The sequence below is a fragment of the Gobius niger genome (genome assembly GCF_951799975.1).
Source record: "Gobius niger genome assembly, chromosome: 22".
NCBI classification, from domain to species: domain Eukaryota; kingdom Metazoa; phylum Chordata; class Actinopteri; order Gobiiformes; family Gobiidae; genus Gobius; species Gobius niger.
Genome location: NC_136873.1, coordinates 11,202,841 through 11,221,884, shown reverse-complemented (window position 1 = coordinate 11,221,884; position 19,044 = coordinate 11,202,841). Strand labels below are relative to the sequence as shown.

The window sequence follows — 19,044 nt, the reverse complement described above, 5'->3', positions numbered from 1 at the left end:
AAAAATTAGAAAAAAAATGACAAAAATGTGACAAAAATGTGACAAAAAATGACAAAAAATGAGAAAAAAAAATTACAAAAAAGTGACAAAAAAGTGACAAAAAAATTGATGAAAAAATGACAAAAATGTGACAAAAAAATGACAAAAAAATTACAAAAAAGTTACAAAAATGAGTTGAATACCCAACAAAAAAATGATGGGAAAAAAAGACACCTGAACCATCATTCCTTTAACTTTCCCGTCTCTGAGGATCTGAAGAAACGTGTTCCTCAATAAACCAAACTAACTTCATCAGTGTCGACAGCAGACGTTTCACCTCGATGTCACTACAGTTATTTATTCCATCTTCACCTGTCGTTTATCCGTCTTTCTTGCTTTCGTTCAGGAGGAGAAAAAGTGCTTCTTCTGCGACTCCCGCCGCCCGTACGACCCCGTCTACAACACCATCAACCACCGCGTGGAGAACGTCATCACCACCTTCAAACCGCACCGCAAGAAGAGCTGGTGGCAGTCGGAGAACGGTGAGGAGCCCTGCAGTCGTGGGACTTGTGTTGTTGTGGCGGCCATTTTGAATACCGGAGTGTAATCTGTACTCTGACTGATGGACAGAGGCATTTTTATGAAGTCGGAATTATTGCTCAAGAAGAAAACAGTAAAAACACGACCCCAGTGAGTCAGTGTTAAGCTGCTCAAGATGTTAGCATGCTGCCGGTTAGCATTTAGCTTCAACACGATCAGCCTCTTCAGGAGAAAGCCCTGAACACACTCCAAACATCTGGCTTGGATAAACATGTGACAGAGGTCAGAGGTCAGAGCTGTTACTGTAGTATTTCCTCAGTGTCATACATGTGAGACACACGTGTTTATCGTGTTAAAGCCAGTTGCTAGCTGGTAGCATGCTAACGTCTTGAGCAGCTTAAACACTGACTCAGACTGAGACTCTGTTGACAAACTGTAAAAATCACAGAGAACGGTTTTCTGTTTTTCCTCTTTTCTTTCATCCTGAGGGAGATACTGTTACATGTTACGGCACAATTCTACTTCGGTATTCAAAATGGCGGCCGGAACCATGCGTGATGTCATTGGAAACACGTCTAAACGGAAAACGAGGAGGAATAAAGCTGGTCCTGGGCCGGGTCTGAGGGAGAGGATTTCATCTGTGAAGCTCAGGGGTGGAGCTCGGGAGGGGGAGGAGCTCGGGAGGGGGTGGAGCTCGGGAGGGGGTGGAGCATGTTTGGTTTCATCGTCTTTAACCCACGTTAGTGACTGGAGTTAAAGCCGCTTTAACCTCTGTCTGTGACTCCTGGAGCTGAAACAGGCCCCAGAGCGACGGGTCTATATTTGTCCCGCTCGTGAGGACAGTGGAGCCTCTGTGAACCTCATCACTGAGACATTTCCTTTCATCCAAAATAGAAGAACTCCCTTTAACAGCAGCTGCTCCTCACAGAGTGTAAACATGTTCTAAAGCGGGTTCTAAAGCGTGTTCTAAAACATGTTCTAAAGCGTGTCAATGAGACGACAAAGCATGACCAGGGAGAATCCCCAAAGCCGCCGTTATCTGTAAGAAACACCGGCCTCTGCAGAGAATGAAACGTGGAATCTGCCGCCGGTGATTTGGAAAGTCATTCAGCCAGTTTTAGAGGAACTCTGCAGACCCCGAGGTCCTCAGTGCGGGTCAGTGCGGGTCAGTGGTCCAAATCTGGTCCAAACCAGTCCAAATCTGGTCCAAACAAGTCCAAATATGGTCCAAACAAGTCCAAATCTGGTCCAAACCTGTCCAAATCTGATCTAAACCTGATCTAAACCAGTCCAAATCTGATCTAAACCTGTCCAAATCTGATCTAAACCTGTCCAAATCTGATCTAAACCTGATCTAAACCAGTCCAAATCTGATCTAAACCTGTCCAAATCTGATCTAAACCAGTCCAAACCTGATCTAAACCAGTCCAAATCTGATCTAAACCAGTCCAAACCTGGTCTAAACCAGTCCAAATCTGATCTAAACCTGATCTAAACCAGTCCAAACCAGGTCTAGACCCGCCAGTCCAGCCAGACCTGATCTAAACCAGTTCAAACCAATCGAAACCTCCTCCAAATCAGTCTAAAACTGCTCTAAACCAGTCCAAACTAGGTCGGAACAGGGCCACGCCTGCTCTAAACCAGCATAAACCAACCCTACCTAGTCCAACCCCAACCTATACTAGTCCAAACTGAATATGTTGAGTTTTACAGACTTGAACTGAATGGTCGTGATGTACAGACCCTTTAATTGTTTGTAAACAATCCGGGCTTAGCTGGAGGCAGAAAGTTAGACTCTCATCTATTTCCATTGGAGCTGTTGTCATGGTAACGATAAACAAATGTCGAACTGTTTTTGGAGGTATCAAATAAACCTTATTTTATCGTCTCAAATGCCGTTCCTCTTGGTCTGACACCTTCAGCCACAACAGGACCACATGCTTTAGTTGCAGTTTTACACTTATAATCGCTAGTTTTAGTTTAATCTTATTCCTCTTGATCACTTCCTGCCTCCAGATGATGTCACTGATGATGTCACCAGTTAAAGGGTCTATAGAAACACCTGATTGGATAAAGTGGCTCTACCAGACTATTAAAGGGTTGTTTCAGCTTCTGTTTTTGGGTCTTTAGGAGTCACACTTCACACTTCTCAGGTATAAACTGACCTGTTAGTGCGGGTGGTTTTAAGCATCCACTGATCTCTGTGATTTCCAGGTAAAGCGGACGTTTACCTGCAGCTGGATTTGGAGGCGGAGTTTCACTTCACTCACCTGATCATGACCTTCAAGGTGAGACGCCGCGTTTCTATTGGTCCTTGTGCTAAAGCAAAGATGTCACTGTTTATCCCTTTAATGTTGCTCCTACAGCCTTTGTTTGTTCTAAGCATGTGGACAAACAGCAGTGTTATAGCACCTCTGAGTGACCTGCCTTTAACTGGTCTAAACCTGATCTAAACCAGGTCTAAACCGGATCTAAACCAGCACACACCAGTCCAGCTAGATCTGAGCTAAACCTGGTCGAAACCAATTGAAACCTCCTCTAAAACAGCTCTTAACCAGTCCAAACCTGGTCTAAACTGGTCCAAACCTGGTCTAAACTGGTCCAAACCTGGTCTAAACTGGTCCAAACCTGGTCTAAACTGGTCCAAACCTGGTCTAAACAGGTCCAAACCTGGTCTAAACAGGTCCAAACCTGGTCTAAACTGGTCCAAACCTGGTCTAAACTGGTCCAAACCTGGTCTAAACGGGTCCAAACCTGGTCTAAACGGGTCCAAACCTGTTCTAAACAGGTCCAAACCTGGTCTAAACAGGTCCAAACCTGGTCTAAACTGGTCCAAACCTGGTCTTAACCAGTCCAAACCTGATCTAAACCAGTCAATACCTGATCTAAACTAGTCCAAACCTGATCTAAACTAGTCCAAACCTGGTCTAAACTGGTCCAAACCTGGTCTAAACTGGTCCAAACCTGGTCTAAACAGGTCCAAACCTGGTCTAAACTGGTCCAAACCTGGTCTTAACCAGTCCAAACCTGATCTAAACCAGTCAATACCTGATCTAAACTAGTCCAAACCTGATCTAAACTAGTCCAAACCTGGTCTAAACTGGTCCAAACCTGGTCTAAACAGGTCCAAACCTGGTCTAAACTGGTCCAAACCTGGTCTAAACTGGTCCAAACCTGTTCTAAACAGGTCCAAACCTGGTCTAAACAGGTCCAAACCTGGTCTAAACTGGTCCAAACCTGGTCTTAACCAGTCCAAACCTGATCTAAACTGGTCCAAACCTGGTCTAAACTGGTCCAAACCTGGTCTAAACTGGTCCAAACCTGTTCTAAACAGGTCCAAACCTGGTCTAAACAGGTCCAAACCTGGTCTAAACTGGTCCAAACCTGGTCTTAACCAGTCCAAACCTGATCTAAACCAGTCAATACCTGATCTAAACTAGTCCAAACCTGATCTAAACTAGTCCAAACCTGGTCTAAACTGGTCCAAACCTGGTCTAAACTGGCCAAACCTGGTCTAAACGGGTCCAAACCTGTTCTAAACAGGTCCAAACCTGGTCTAAACTGGTCCAAACCTGCTCTAAACTGGCCAAACCTGGTCTAAACGGGTCCAAACCTGTTCTAAACTGGTCCAAACCTGGTCTAAACTAGTCCAAACCTGATCTAAACTAGTCCAAACCTGATCTAAACTAGTCCAAACCTGGTCTAAACTGGTCCAAACCTGATCTAAACTGGTCCAAACCTGGTCTAAACTGGTCCAAACCTGATCTAAACTAGTCCAAACCTGATCTAAACTAGTCCAAACCTGGTCTAAACTGGTCCAAACCTGGTCTAAACAGGTCCAAACCTGGTCTAAACTGGTCCAAACCTGCTCTAAACTGGCCAAACCTGGTCTAAACGGGTCCAAACCTGTTCTAAACTGGTCCAAACCTGCTCTAAACGGGTCCAAACCTGTTCTAAACAGGTCCAAACCAGGTCTAAACTGGTCCAAACCTGGTCTAAACTAATCCAAACCTGATCTAAACTGGTCCAATCCAGGTCTAAACTAGTCCAAACCTGGTCTTAACTGGTTCAAACCTGGTCTAAACCTGTCCAAACCAGCACAAACCTGTCAGAACCAGCATTAACCAGTCCAAATCTGGTCTAAACCCGTCCAAACTAGGTCAGAACAGGCTCACTGCTGCTCTAAACCAGCATAAACCAACCCTAACTAGTCCAACCCCAACCTAGACTAGTCCAAACTGGATATTTTGAGTTTTACAGACTTGAACTGAATGGTCGTGATGTATAGAAGCACCTGATTGGATAAAGGGTTGTTTCAGCTTCTGTTTTGGGGTCTTTCGGACTCATCTTCACACTTCTGAGGTACAAACTGACCTGTGCTAACCCCGCCCCCCCAGACCTTCCGTCCGGCCGCCATGTTGATCGAGCGCTCGGCGGATTTCGGCCGCTCGTGGCAGGTTTACCGATACTTCGCCTACGACTGCGACGCCGAGTTCCCCGGCGTGTCCCAGGGCCCCCCGCGCCACGTGGACGACGTCCTCTGCGAATCCCGGTACTCCGACATCGAGCCGTCCACCGAGGGGGAGGTGAGCCTTCAGGGGGAGCCAGAGTCCTCCTCAAGTTCCTCCTTAAGTTCCTCCTTACGTTCCTCCTTAAGTTCCTCCTAAAGTTCCTCCTTAAGTTCCTCCTCAAGTCCCTCCTTAAGGGAATAGGCCACCGTTTTTCCATACTGAGATATGTTCTTACCTGAGCTTTGACGAGTTCTTTAGTATGGAAAAACGCTGGCCTGTTCCTTTAAGTTCCTCCTTAAGTCCCTCCTTATTTTCCTCCAAAAGTCCTTCCTTAAGTTCCTCCTTAAGTTCCTCCTTAAGTCTCTCCTTAAGTTCCTCCTTAAGTTCCTCCTTAAGTCCCTCCTTAAGTTCCTCCTTAAGTCCCTCCTAAAGTCCCTCCTTAAGTTCCTCCTTCAGTTCCTCCTTAAGTCCCTCCTTAAGTTCCTCCTTAAGTCCCTCCTTAAGTTCCTCCTTAAGTCCCTCCTTAAGTCCCTCCTTAAGTTCCTCCTTCAGTTCCTCCTTAAGTCCCTCCTTAAGTCCCTCCTTAAGTCCCTCCTTAAGTTCCTCCTTAAGTTCCTCCTTAAATTCCTCCTTAAGTCACTCCTTAAGTCCCTCCTTAAATTCCTCCTTAAGTCACTCCTTAAGTCCCTCCTTAAGTCCCTCCTTCAGTTCCTCCTTAAGTCCCTCCTTCAGTTCCTCCTTAAGTCCCTCCTTAAGTCCCTCCTTAAGTCCCTCCTTCAGTTCCTCCTTAAGTCCCTCCTTAAGTTCCTCCTTAAGTTCCTCCTTAAGTTCCTCCTTAAGTCCCTCCTTAAGTTCCTCCTTAAGTTCCTCCTTAAGTTCCTCCTTAAGTTCCTCCTTAAGTTCCTCCTTAAGTCCCTCCTTAAGTTCCTCCTTAAGTCCCTCCTTCAGTTCCTCCTTAAGTCCCTCCTTAAGTCTCTCCTAAAGTCCCTCCTTAAGTCTCTCCTAAAGTCCCTCCTTAAGTCTCTCCTTAAGTTCCTCCTTAAGTTCCTCCTTAAGTCCCTCCTTAAGTTCCTCCTTAAGTTCCTCCTTAAGTCCCTCCTTAAGTCCCTCCTTAAGTCCCTCCTTAAGTCACTCCTTAAGTTCCTCCTTAAGTTCCTCCTAAAGTCCCTCCTTCAGTTCCTCCTTAAGTTACTCCTTAAGTCTCTCCTTAAGTCCCTCCTTAAGTCCCTCCTTCAGTTCCTCCTTAAGTTCCTCCTTAAGTTACTCCTTAAGTCCCTCCTTAAGTTCCTCCTTAAGTCCCTCCTTCAGTTCCTCCTTAAGTCCCTCCTTAAGTTCCTCCTTAAGTTCCTCCTTAAATTCCTCCTTAAGTCACTCCTTAAGTCCCTCCTTAAGTCCCTCCTTCAGTTCCTCCTTAAGTCCCTCCTTAAGACCCTCCTTAAGTCCCTCCTTAAGTCCCTCCTTCAGTTCCTCCTTAAGTCCCTCCTTCAGTTCCTCCTTAAGTTCCTCCTTAAGTTACTCCTTAAGTCCCTCCTTAAGTTCCTCCTTAAGTCCCTCCTTCAGTTCCTCCTTAAGTCCCTCCTTCAGTTCCTCCTTAAGTTCCTCCTTAAATTCCTCCTTAAGTCACTCCTTAAGTCCCTCCTTAAGTTCCTCCTTAAGTTCCTTCTTAAGTCCCTCCTTAAGTCCCTCCTTAAGTCCCTCCTTAAGTCCCTCCTTAAGTCCCTCCTTCAGTTCCTCCTTAAGTCCCTCCTTAAGTTCCTCCTTAAGTCCCTCCTCAAGTTCCTCCTTAAGTCCCTCCTTAAGTCCCTCCTAAAGTCCCTCCTCAAGTTCCTCCTTAAGTCCCTCCTTAAGTCCCTCCTAAAGTCCCTCCTTAAGTCCCTCCTTAAGTCCCTCCTTAAGTTCCTCCTTAAGTCCCTCCTTAAGTTCCTCCTTAAGTTTCTTCTTAAGTCCCTCCTTAAGTTCCTCCTTAAGTTCCTCCTTAAGTTCCTCCTTAAGTTCCTCCTTAAGTTCCTCCTTAAGTCACTCCTTAAGTCACTCCTTAAGTTCCTCCTTAAGTCCCTCCTTAAGTCCCTCCTTAAGTTCCTCCGTAAGTTTCTTCTTAAGTCCCTCCTTAAGTCCCTCCTTAAGTTCCTCCTTAAGTTTCTCCTTAAGTCCCTCCTTAAGTCCCTCCTTAAGTCCCTCCTGTAGTTCCTCCTTAAGTCCCTCCTTAAGTTCCTCCTTAAGTTCCTCCTTAAGTTCCTCCTTAAGTCCCTCCTTAAGTTCCTCCTTAAGTCTCTCCTTAAGTCCCTCCTTAAGTTCCTCCTTAAGTCTCTCCTTAAGTCCCTCCTTAAGTCCCTCCTTAAGTCCCTCCTAAAGTTCCTCCTTAAGTCCCTCCTTAAGTTCCTCCTTAAGTCCCTCCTTAAGTCCCTCCTTAAGTCTCTCCTTAAGTCCCTCCTTAAGTTCCTCCTTAAGTCCCTCCTTAAGTCCCTCCTTCAGTCCCTCCTTAAGTTCCTCCGTAAGTTCCTCCTTAAGTTCCTCCTTAAGTTCCTCCTTAAGTCCCTCCTTAAGTTCCTCCTTAAGTCCCTCCTTAAGTTCCTCCTTAAGTTCCTCCTTAAGTCCCTCCTTAAGTTCCTCCTTAAGTTCCTCCTTAAGTTCCTCCTTAAGTCCCTCCTTAAGTTCCTCCTTAAGTCCCTCCTTAAGTCACTCCTTAAGTTCCTCCTTCAGTTCCTCCTTAAGTCCCTCCTTAAGTTCCTCCTTAAGTTCCTCCTTAAATTCCTCCTTAAGTCACTCCTTAAGTCCCTCCTTAAGTCCCTCCTTCAGTTCCTCCTTAAGTCCCTCCTTAAGACCCTCCTTAAGTCCCTCCTTAAGTCCCTCCTTCAGTTCCTCCTTAAGTCCCTCCTTCAGTTCCTCCTTAAGTTCCTCCTTAAGTTACTCCTTAAGTCCCTCCTTAAGTTCCTCCTTAAGTCCCTCCTTCAGTTCCTCCTTAAGTCCCTCCTTCAGTTCCTCCTTAAGTTCCTCCTTAAATTCCTCCTTAAGTCACTCCTTAAGTCCCTCCTTAAGTTCCTCCTTAAGTTCCTTCTTAAGTCCCTCCTTAAGTTCCTCCTTAAGTCCCTCCTTAAGTTCCTCCTTAAGTCCCTCCTTCAGTTCCTCCTTAAGTCCCTCCTTCAGTTCCTCCTTAAGTTCCTCCTTAAATTCCTCCTTAAGTCACTCCTTAAGTCCCTCCTTAAGTCCCTCCTTAAGTCCCTCCTTAAGTCCCTCCTTAAGTCCCTCCTTCAGTTCCTCCTTAAGTCCCTCCTTAAGTTCCTCCTTAAGTCCCTCCTCAAGTTCCTCCTTAAGTCCCTCCTTAAGTCCCTCCTAAAGTCCCTCCTCAAGTTCCTCCTTAAGTCCCTCCTTAAGTCCCTCCTAAAGTCCCTCCTTAAGTCCCTCCTTAAGTTCCTCCTTAAGTCCCTCCTAAAGTCCCTCCTTAAGACCCTCCTTAAGTCCCTCCTTAAGTCCCTCCTTAAGTTCCTCCTTAAGTCCCTCCTTCAGTTCCTCCTTAAGTTCCTCCTTCAGTTCCTCCTTAAGTCCCTCCTTAAGACCCTCCTTAAGTCCCTCCTTAAGTCCCTCCTTAAGTTCCTCCTTAAGTCCCTCCTAAAGTCCCTCCTTAAGACCCTCCTTAAGTCCCTCCTTAAGTCCCTCCTTAAGTCCCTCCTTAAGTCCCTCCTTCAGTTCCTCCTTAAGTTCCTCCTTCAGTTCCTCCTTAAGTCCCTCCTTAAGACCCTCCTTAAGTCCCTCCTTAAGTCCCTCCTTAAGTTCCTCCTTCAGTTCCTCCTTAAGTCCCTCCTTAAGTCCCTCCTTAAGTCCCTCCTTAAGTTCCTCCTTCAGTTCCTCCTTAAGTCCCTCCTTAAGTCCCTCCTTAAGTTCCTCCTTAAGTCCCTCCTTCAGTTCCTCCTTAAGTCCCTCCTTAAGTCCCTCCTTAAGTTCCTCCTTAAGTCCCTCCTTAAGTTCCTCCTTAAGTTCCTCCTTAAGTCCCTCCTTAAGTTCCTCCTTAAGTCCCTCCTTAAGTTCCTCCTTAAGTTCCTCCTTAAGTCACTCCTTACAGGAACAGGCCACCGTTTTTCCATACTGAGATATGTTCTTACCTGAGCTTTGACGAGTTCTTTAGTATGGAAAAACGGTGGCCTGTTCCTTTAAGTTCCTCCTTAAGTTCCTCCTTAAGTTCCTCCTCAGTTTAAACTCTGAGAGTCAAAACCAGCCCAAACTCTCTCTTTCAGATGTTTTTTTGGATTATTGGAGACATGGATGAATGACTAACTATGGCGCCACAGTTAGAGGAGGAGCAAACGCCTGGAACGCGTTTCCTTTTAACATCAGAAATACTAAGAGTAAATCACAATTTAAGCTGAAAGTAAAAGGTCAATGAGCTCAGTACATGTGAGCAGAGTCACCGTGTGTTAGGGCTGCTCGATTATTGAAAAAATAATAATCACGATTATTTTTGCCATAATTGAAATCACGATTATTCAAACGATTATTTGTTGCCTTTAAAAAAATCCATCAAAAAAGTGACAAAAATCCATCAAAAAAGACAAAAATCCATAAAAAAAAGACAAAAATCCATCAAAAAAAGACAAAAATCCATTAAAAAAAAGACAAAAATCCATCAAAAAAAGACAAAAATCCATCAAAAAAAGACAAAAATCCATCAAAAAAAAAAGACAAAAATCCATCAAAAAAGTGACAAAAATCCATCAAAAAAAGACAAAAATCCATCAAAAAAAGACAAAAATCCATCAAAAAAAGACAAATATCCATCAAAAAAAAGACAAAAATCCATCAAAAAAAGACAAAAATCCATCAAAAAAAGACAAAAATCCATCAAAAAAAAGTGAAAAAAATCCAGCAAAAAATTGACAAAAATCCCTAAATTAAAAATTAGAAGAAAAAAAAAAATTTGAAAAAAAATTGAAAAAAAAAATTATAATCGATTTTTTGCGATGATGCTAATTTTGTAATCGTTTACTGTTGTAATCGAAATCGTAATCGAATTTCGATTAATTGCACAGCCCTACCGTGTGTTATATGTGTCTTATAAGGTTTTATGATTATATGAAATGTGCAACATTCATGGATTCTATTTGAACTGTTTTGTAATTATATATTGTGTCAGGACCCCAGGAAGACGAGCAACCGCCTGTGGGCGCTAATGGGGATGCTAATAAAGAATAAAGAATAAAGTTTAGCTGAAGGACATTTCCAAAACTTTTCAAAACTCTTCCAAAGCTTTCCAAAATTATCCTTTTTTTTTTGTTTAAATGTTCAAAATGTCGGTTTATTTCGGTTTGTTCTTTTACAGGTGATTCAAAACATACAAGTCAAACCATGAACACCGGGCCTTCACAAAAAATGTCCCTAAAGTTAGAACAACATTTTTAAAAATTCAATTTTTTTTTTTCAGAATTTTCAAAAACTTGAAAAACTTTCCAAACCTCTTCAAATGTTTCCTGAAAAAAAAAAAAAAATTCTAAAAAATGTAAAAACATTTTTCAAAAGATTTTCTATTTCTTTTTGCCAAAAAATAAAATTATCTGTTTTCCAAAATGTTCCAATTTTTAAATAAAATCTTCCAAACTGTTTTCAAGACTCTTTCAAACTTCACTCGGTAAAGAGAGAGTTTGGGCTGATTTGACTCTGACAGAGTTAAAGATGTTTAGGATATTAAAGGGACTAAACGTAAGTTGGTCATTGTATTCTCACTACTGCCACCTCAGGTCATGCGTGTAACTGCAGCTTCTATATGACGGCACTTCAGAGCTGCAGTAACAGCTCTCTGAGGGACAGGGCAGGATTTAGAGGCAGGTCTGGTGAAGAGGACATGGAGGAACATGTGGGGGGAGGAAAATACATCCCTTTAACATTTTTAAACTCCGTATAGTCCCTTTAAGAACGTGTTGACCTGCTGTTTGTGCCGTGGTCTTTGTGCAGGTGATTTTCCGAGTGTTGGATCCGGCCATTCGCATCGATGACCCGTACAGCCCCCGCATCCAGAGTGAGTCACTGCCTTCACTGTCACGTACATGTGCAGCCGCCTAACCACTGCGCTCGGATCACTGACCCGACGAGGATCAGACGCAGGGAAAACAGAGATAATGGACGTGACAGGAAGGGCATCTGAGCCGAAATGTGCAGAGTCACAGTGACACGGTGAGGCCGGGTCTGGGCCGGGTCTGGGCCGGGCCTGGGGCGACGGCAGCTGCAGAGCCAGACCGAGACACAGGCCGGGCTTTGTCCCACAGACGGCTCCGGTTTCAGCTGCTCTGACTGGAAGAAACCTGCTCCTCTCAGTCACAGCCTCACACGCCCCAGCCATTATACTCCAGATATTATCATTACCAGGGTACTCAGGGTACTCAGGGGACTCAGGGGACTCAGGGTACTCAGGGTACTCAGGGTACTCAGGGTAAGTTTCGCATTTGGAGGTTAATTGTCAGGCAGAGTGTTCATGTATTTAAACTTCCTGGTGAAAAGGACACTGACACAGCTCTGATGGTGAAGCTGAAGAGGAAACCAGGATGAAGCTGGTCCTCAAACAACACCAACGTCATCAACAAACTCACAGCTTTATGTGGTTGAGGAAAACGGTACAATTAATCTGAAACAAGTTGAGTCCAGAGCCTCCGAGTGAGGAAGGTGAAATCGAGCCCATGACCTGCACGGCTGCTTTTGTTTTCATTTTCCTTTGGTACATTTAGGTACATTTATTATAAAGCAGCTTTGAAAGGATTTCTAATTTGTCCCCTCTCTGTCCCCTCTCTGTGCCCCCCTCTGTTCCCCTCTTTACCCCTATCTTTACCCCCTCTGTTCCCCTCTTTACCCCTATCTTTACCCCCTCTGTACCCCCTCTTTACCCCTCTGTCCCCCTCTTTACCCCCCTCTTTACCCCTATCTTTACCCCCTTTATGCCCCCTCTTTACCCCCTCTTTACCCCCTCTGTTCCCCTCTTTACCCCTATCTTTACCCCCTCTGTTCCCCTCTTTACCCCTATCTTTACCCCCTCTGTTCTCCTCTTTACCCCTATCTTTACCCCCTATGTTCCCCTCTTTACCCCTATCTTTACCCCCTCTGTTCTCCTCTTTATCCCTATCTTTACCCCCCTCTTTACCCCCCTCTTTACCCCTCTGTGCCCCCTCTTTACCCCCCTCTTTACCCCCCTCTTTACCCCCTCTGTACCCCCTCTTTACCCCTCTGTCCCCCTCTTTACCCCCCTCTTTACCCCTATCTTTACCCCCTTTATGCCCCCTCTTTACCCCCTCTTTACCCCCTCTGTACCCCCTCTTTACCCCTATCTTAACCCCCTCTTTACCCCCCTCTTTACCCCTATCTTTACCCCCTCTGTACCCCCCTCTTTACCCCTATCTTTACCCCCTCTGTTCCCCTCTTTACCCCATCTTTACCCCTATCTTTACACCCTCTGTACCCCCTCTTTACCCCCCTCTTTACCCCAATCTTTACCCCCTCTGTACCCCCTCTTTACCCCCCTCTGTCCCCCTCTTTACCCCCCTCTTTACCCCTATCTTTACCCCCTCTGTTCCCCTCTTTACCCCTATCTTTACCACCTTTGTCCCCCCTCTGTACCCCCTTTTTACCCCCCTCTTTACCCCCTCTGTGCCCCTCTTTACCCCCTCTGTACCCCCTCTTTACCCCCCCCCCCGTGCCCCCCCGTGTCCTCCACCCTCAGACCAGCTGAAGATCACGAACCTGCGGGTGAACTTCACGAAGCTCCACACTCTGGGCGATAACCTGCTGGACACTCGCGCCGAGATCAAGGAGAAGTATTACTACGCCATGTACGAGCTGGTCGTCAGGGGCAACTGCTTCTGCTATGGCCACGCCTCCGAGTGCGCCCCCATCGAGGGCATCGCCGACGAAATCGAGGGAATGGTATGTGATAATTATATGTAAATTATATGTAAATTATATGTAAATGTTTATATTTTTGCGGTGTGTCTCCGATGCCGTGGGAGAGTTCCCGGCTTAATCACGTCACGCGTGGTCAGGCGTGTTTCAGGCGTGTTTCAGGCGTGTTTCAGACGTGTTTCAGACGTGTTTCAGACGTGTTTCAGGCGTGTTTCAAGCGTGTTTCAGACGTGTTTCAAACGTGTTTCAGGCGTGTTTCAGACGTGTTTCAAACGTGTTTCAGGCGTGTTTCAGGCGTGTTTCAAGCGTGTTTCAGACGTGTTTCAAACGTGTTTCAGGCGTGTTTCAGGCGTGTTTCAGACGTGTTTCAAGCGTGTTTCAGACGTGTTTCAAACGTGTTTCAGATGTGTTTCAGGCGTGTTTCAGGCGTGTTTCAGGCGTGTTTCAGACGTGTTTCAGGCGTGTTTCAAGCGTGTTTCAGACGTGTTTCAAACGTGTTTCAGGCGTGTTTCAGACGTGTTTCAAACGTGTTTCAGGCGTGTTTCAGGCGTGTTTCAAGCGTGTTTCAGACGTGTTTCAAACGTGTTTCAGGCGTGTTTCAGACGTGTTTCAGACGTGTTTCAGACGTGTTTCAAACGTGTTTCAGATGTGTTTCAGGCGTGTTTCAGGCGTGTTTCAGGCGTGTTTCAGACGTGTTTCAGACGTGTTTCAGACGTGTTTCAGACGTGTTTCAGGCGTGTTTCAAGCGTGTTTCAGACGTGTTTCAAACGTGTTTCAGGCGTGTTTCAGACGTGTTTCAAACGTGTTTCAGGCGTGTTTCAGGCGTGTTTCAAGCGTGTTTCAGACGTGTTTCAAACGTGTTTCAGGCGTGTTTCAGACGTGTTTCAGACGTGTTTCAGACGTGTTTCAAACGTGTTTCAGATGTGTTTCAGACGTGTTTCAGACGTGTTTCAGGCGTGTTTCAGACGTGTTTCAGGCGTGTTTCAGACGTGTTTCAGACGTGTTTCAGACGTGTTTCAGGCGTGTTTCAGACGTGTTTCACACGTGTTTCAGACGTGTTTCAGGCGTGTTTCAGACGTGTTTCAGACGTGTTTCAGACGTGTTTCAGGCGTGTTTCAGGCGTGTTTCAGACGTGTTTCAGGCGTGTTTCAGACGTGTTTCAGGCGTGTTTCAGACGTGTTTCAGACGTGTTTCAGACGTGTTTCAGGCGTGTTTCAGACGTGTTTCAGGCGTGTTTCAGGCGTGTTTCAGACGTGTTTCAGGCGTGTTTCAGACGTGTTTCAGACGTGTTTCAGGCGTGTTTCAGGCGTGTTTCAGACGTGTTTCAGACGTGTTTCAGACGTGTTTCAGGCGTGTTTCAGACGTGTTTCAGACGTGTTTCAGACGTGTTTCAGGCGTGTTTCAGGCGTGTTTCAGACCTGTTTCAGACGTGTTTCAGACGTGTTTCAGGCGTGTTTCAGGCGTGTTTCAGGCGTGTTTCAGACGTGTTTCAGACGTGTTTCAGACGTGTTTCAGGCGTGTTTCAGGCGTGTTTCAGACGTGTTTCAGACGTGTTTCAGACGTGTTTCAGACGTGTTTCAGACGTGTTTCAGGCGTGTTTCAGACGTGTTTCAGACGTGTTTCAGACGTGTTTCAGACGTGTTTCAGACGTGTTTCAGGCGTGTTTCAGACGTGTTTCAGACGTGTTTCAGACGTGTTTCAGACGTGTTTCAGACGTGTTTCAGGCGTGTTTCAGGCGTGTTTCAGACGTGTTTCAGGCGTGTTTCAGACGTGTTTCAGACGTGTTTCAGACGTGTTTCAGACGTGTTTCAGACGTGTTTCAGGCGTGTTTCAGACGTGTTTCAGGCGTGTTTCAGGCGTGTTTCAGACGTGTTTCAGACGTGTTTCAGACGTGTTTCAGGCGTGTTTCAGACGTGTTTCAGGCGTGTTTCAGACGTGTTTCAGACGTGTTTCAGACGTGTTTCAGACGTGTTTCAGGCGTGTTTCAGGCGTGTTTCAAGCGTGTTTCAGGCGTGTTTCAGACGTGTTTCAGACGTGTTTCACACGTGTTTCAAATGTGTTTCAGACGTGTTTCAGACGTGTTTCAGACGTGTTTCAGACGTGTTTCAAACGTGTTTCAAACGTGTTTCAGACGTGTTTCAGGCGTGTTTCAGACGTGTTTCAGACGTGTTTCAGACGTGTTTCAAACGTGTTTCAGATGTGTTTCAGACGTGTTTCAGACGTGTTTCAGACGTGTTTCAGGCGTGTTTCAGGCGTTTTTCAGGTGTGTTTCAGGCGTGTTTCAGACGTGTTTCAGGCGTGTTTCAGACGTGTTTCAGACGTGTTTCAGGCGTGTTTCAGCCGTGTTTCAGACGTGTTTCAGACGTGTTTCAGGCGTGTTTCAGACGTGTTTCAGACGTGTTTCAGACGTGTTTCAGACGTGTTTCAGACGTGTTTCAGACGTATTTCAGACGTGTTTCAGGCGTGTTTCAGGCGTGTTTCAGGCGTGTTTCAGACGTGTTTCAGACGTGTTTCAGACGTGTTTCAGACGTGTTTCAGACGTTTTTCAGACGTGTTTCAGGCGTGTTTCAGACGTGTTTCAGACGTGTTTCAGACGTGTTTCAGGCGTGTTTCAGACGTGTTTCAGACGTTTTTCAGACGTTTTTCAGACGTGTTTCAGACGTGTTTCAGGCGTGTTTCAGACGTGTTTCAGACGTTTTTCAGACGTGTTTCAGGCGTGTTTCAGGCGTGTTTCAGACGTGTTTCAGGCTTGTTTCAGACGTGTTTCAGACGTGTTTCAGACGTGTTTCAGGCGTGTTTCAGACGTGTTTCAGGCTTGTTTCAGACGTGTTTCAGACGTGTTTCAGACGTGTTTCAGGCGTGTTTCAGACGTGTTTCAGGCTTGTTTCAGACGTGTTTCAGGCGTGTTTCAGACGTTTTTCAGACGTGTTTCAGACGTGTTTCAGGCGTGTTTCAGACGTGTTTCAGACGTGTTTCAGACGTGTTTCAGGCGTGTTTCAGACATGTTTCAGGCTTGTTTCAGACGTGTTTCAGGCGTGTTTCAGGCGTGTTTCAGACGTGTTTCAGGCGTGTTTCAGGCTTGTTTCAGACGTGTTTCAGGCGTGTTTCAGGCGTGGTTAAGGCTTGTTTCAGACGTGTTTCAGACGTGTTTCAGACGTGTTTCAGACGTGTTTCAGGCGTGTTTCAGACGTGTTTCAGGCTTGTTTCAGACGTGTTTCAGACGTGTTTCAGACGTGTTTCAGATGTGTTACAGGCGTGTTTTTCTTTTCCCGTGTCCAGGTCCACGGCCGCTGTGTTTGTAAACACAACACCAAAGGCCTGAACTGTGAACAGTGCGACGACTTCTACAACGACCTGCCCTGGCGCCCGGCGGAGGGACGCCACAGCCACGCCTGTACAGGTGAGACACATACATGTAACTGAGCCACAGCCACGCCTGTACAACACTGTATAACGCTCTTGTTTCCAGAGTGTGAGTAACGCTCTTGTTTCCAGAGTGTGAGTAACGCTCTTGTTTCCAGAGTGTGAGTGTAACGCTCTTGTTTCCAGAGTGTGAGTGTAACGCTCTTGTTTCCAGAGTGTGAGTGTAACGCTCTTGTTTCCAGAGTGTGAGTAACGCTCTTGTTTCCAGAGTGTGAGTGTAACGCTCTTGTTTCCAGAGTGTGAGTGTAACGCTCTTGTTTCCAGAGTGTGAGTAATGCTCTTGTTTCCAGAGTGTGAGTGTAACGCTCTTGTTTCCAGAGTGTGAGTAACGCTCTTGTTTCCAGAGTGTGAGTGTAACGCTCTTGTTTCCAGAGTGTGAGTGTAACGCTCTTGTTTCCAGAGTGTGAGTAATGCTCTTGTTTCCAGAGTGTGAGTGTAACACTCTTGTTTCCAGAGTGTGAGTGTAACACTCTTGTTTCCAGAGTGTGAGTGTAACGCTCTTGTTTCCAGAGTGTGAGTGTAACGCTCTTGTTTCCAGAGTGTGAGTAACGCTCTTGTTTCCAGAGTGTGAGTGTAACGCTCTTGTTTCCAGAGTGTGAGTGTAACGCTCTTGTTTCCAGAGTGTGAGTGTAACACTCTTGTTTCCAGAGTGTGAGTGTAACGCTCTTGTTTCCAGAGTGTGAGTGTAACGCTCTTGTTTCCAGAGTGTGAGTAACGCTCTTGTTTCCAGAGTGTGAGTGTAACGCTCTTGTTTCCAGAGTGTGAGTGTAACGCTCTTGTTTCCAGAGTGTGAGTGTAACGCTCTTGTTTCCAGAGTGTGAGTGTAACGCTCTTGTTTCCAGAGTGTGAGTAACGCTCTTGTTTCCAGAGTGTGAGTGTAACGCTCTTTTTTCCAGAGTGTGAGTAACGCTCTTGTTTCCAGAGTGTGAGTGTAACGCTCTTGTTTCCAGAGTGTGAGTAACGCTCTTGTTTCCAGAGTGTGAGTGTAACGCTCTTGTTTCCAGAGTGTGAGTGTAACGCTCTTGTTTCCAGAGTGTGAGTGTAACGCTCTTGTTTCCAGAGTGTGAGTAACGCTCTTGTTTCCAGAGTGTGAGTGTAACGCTCACTCCTCCAGCTGTCACTTCGACATGGCGGTTTACTTGGCCACAGGAAACAGCAGTGGGGGAGTGTGTGACCTCTGTCAGCACAACACCATGGGCCGCAACTGTGAGAGCTGCAAACCCTTCTACTACAAGGACCCACGGAGGGACATCCGGGACCCGCAGGTCTGCACAGGTGAGGCATCTGGAGCTACTATCAATATTATTATGGACTTGTGAAATAATGAAAACACAACGATACTATACCTGCTGAGCATCACGTGGTCACCCCTCGACCCCGCCCTATACTGGGCTGCTGATGTATAAACGTGGAGTGCCATGACTTTGGATGGACAGGCATCAATAGTTTGGAGTCCCACAAGGATCTGCCCTGGCCTCGCTCCTGTTTGACATTTACACACCACAGACTCGTCTGTAAACCCCCCACAATCCACCACCAGGGGGTGTTGCCCGGAGGTCGTCCCTGATGCCCTTCCTGCTCCGACAGCACGAGGGTCCAAAGACTGTCCTGACCTGAGGAGACACAAACTCAGCTGCTCTCGCCGCTCGCTCTGACGCTCTGACAGTGAACGTTTATGTATAAATATGAATATAAATGTATGTTTTCCTCCTCAGCCTGTGACTGTGACCCCGACGGCTCGCTGAGCGGGGGCGTGTGCGACGCTGTGACTGATCCTGCCCTGGGGCAGGTCGCGGGGCAGTGCCGCTGTAAGCCTCATGTGGAGGGACCGCGATGCGACAAGTGTAAGGCGGGATTCTACGGACTGAGCGCCGACAACCCGGAGGGCTGCCAGCGTGAGTAACAAGTACTGTGGTACTGTAGTACTGAGGCTGCCAGCGTGAGTAACAAGTACTGTAGTACTGTAGGACTGTGGTACTGTGGTACTGTAGTACTGAGGGCTGCCAGCGTGAGTAACAAGTACTGTGGTACTGTGGTACTGTGGTACTGTAGGACTGTAGTACTGAGGCTGCCAGCGTGAGTAACAAGTACTGTAGGACTGTGTCACTGTGACTCTTTATTTTAATAAACCTGGTTCTTGCAGCCTGTCACTGTGACTCTTTATTATAATAAACCCTGGTTCTTGCAGCCTGTCACTGTGACTCTTTATTATAATAAACCCTGGTTCTTGCAGCCTGTCACTGTGACTCTTTATTATAATATATCCTGGTTCTTGCAGCCTGTCACTGTGGCTCTTTATTATAATAAACCCTGGTTCTTGCAGCCTGTCACTGTGGCTCTTTATTATAATAAACCTGGTTCTTGCAGCCTGTCACTGTGATCACCGCGGGACGGTGTCGGGCCGGGCTCAGTGTGACCCGGTCAGTGGAGACTGTTTCTGCAAACGGCTGGTGACCGGACGCAGCTGTGACCAGTGTCTGGTGAGGATCATCTCAGATGTGGAACTCACTATATACGACCTATATGTCACTCACTATATACAGTATATATGTCACTATATACAGTATATATGTCACTCACTATATACAGTATATATGTCACTCACTATATACAGTATATATCGTTTTGAAGCTCTGAGTCGTCCTGACTCTGATTATGCCTGAAGTACAGACAGTTTTATATTTGTGCCATTATGGAGGTTCTTCAGTCTGACCTCCTC

The 19,044-nt window shown here is 46.1% G+C and overlaps 1 protein-coding gene across 1 annotated transcript in view; it reads left to right on the top strand.

Annotated features, from left to right (window-relative positions):
• The window catches only part of lamb2 (laminin, beta 2 (laminin S)), a 63,072-nt gene that overhangs the window by 11,592 nt on the left and 32,436 nt on the right, over window positions 1-19,044 (top strand). Inside the window, exons 3-11 of the mRNA XM_079581012.1 lie at window positions 386-521; window positions 2,734-2,807; window positions 4,917-5,105; window positions 10,971-11,034; window positions 12,724-12,926; window positions 16,182-16,302; window positions 17,412-17,600; window positions 18,041-18,220; window positions 18,693-18,805. Of these exons, the coding sequence (XP_079437138.1) occupies window positions 386-521; window positions 2,734-2,807; window positions 4,917-5,105; window positions 10,971-11,034; window positions 12,724-12,926; window positions 16,182-16,302; window positions 17,412-17,600; window positions 18,041-18,220; window positions 18,693-18,805 (1,269 nt within the window). The remainder of the gene's footprint in view (window positions 1-385; window positions 522-2,733; window positions 2,808-4,916; window positions 5,106-10,970; window positions 11,035-12,723; window positions 12,927-16,181; window positions 16,303-17,411; window positions 17,601-18,040; window positions 18,221-18,692; window positions 18,806-19,044) is intronic.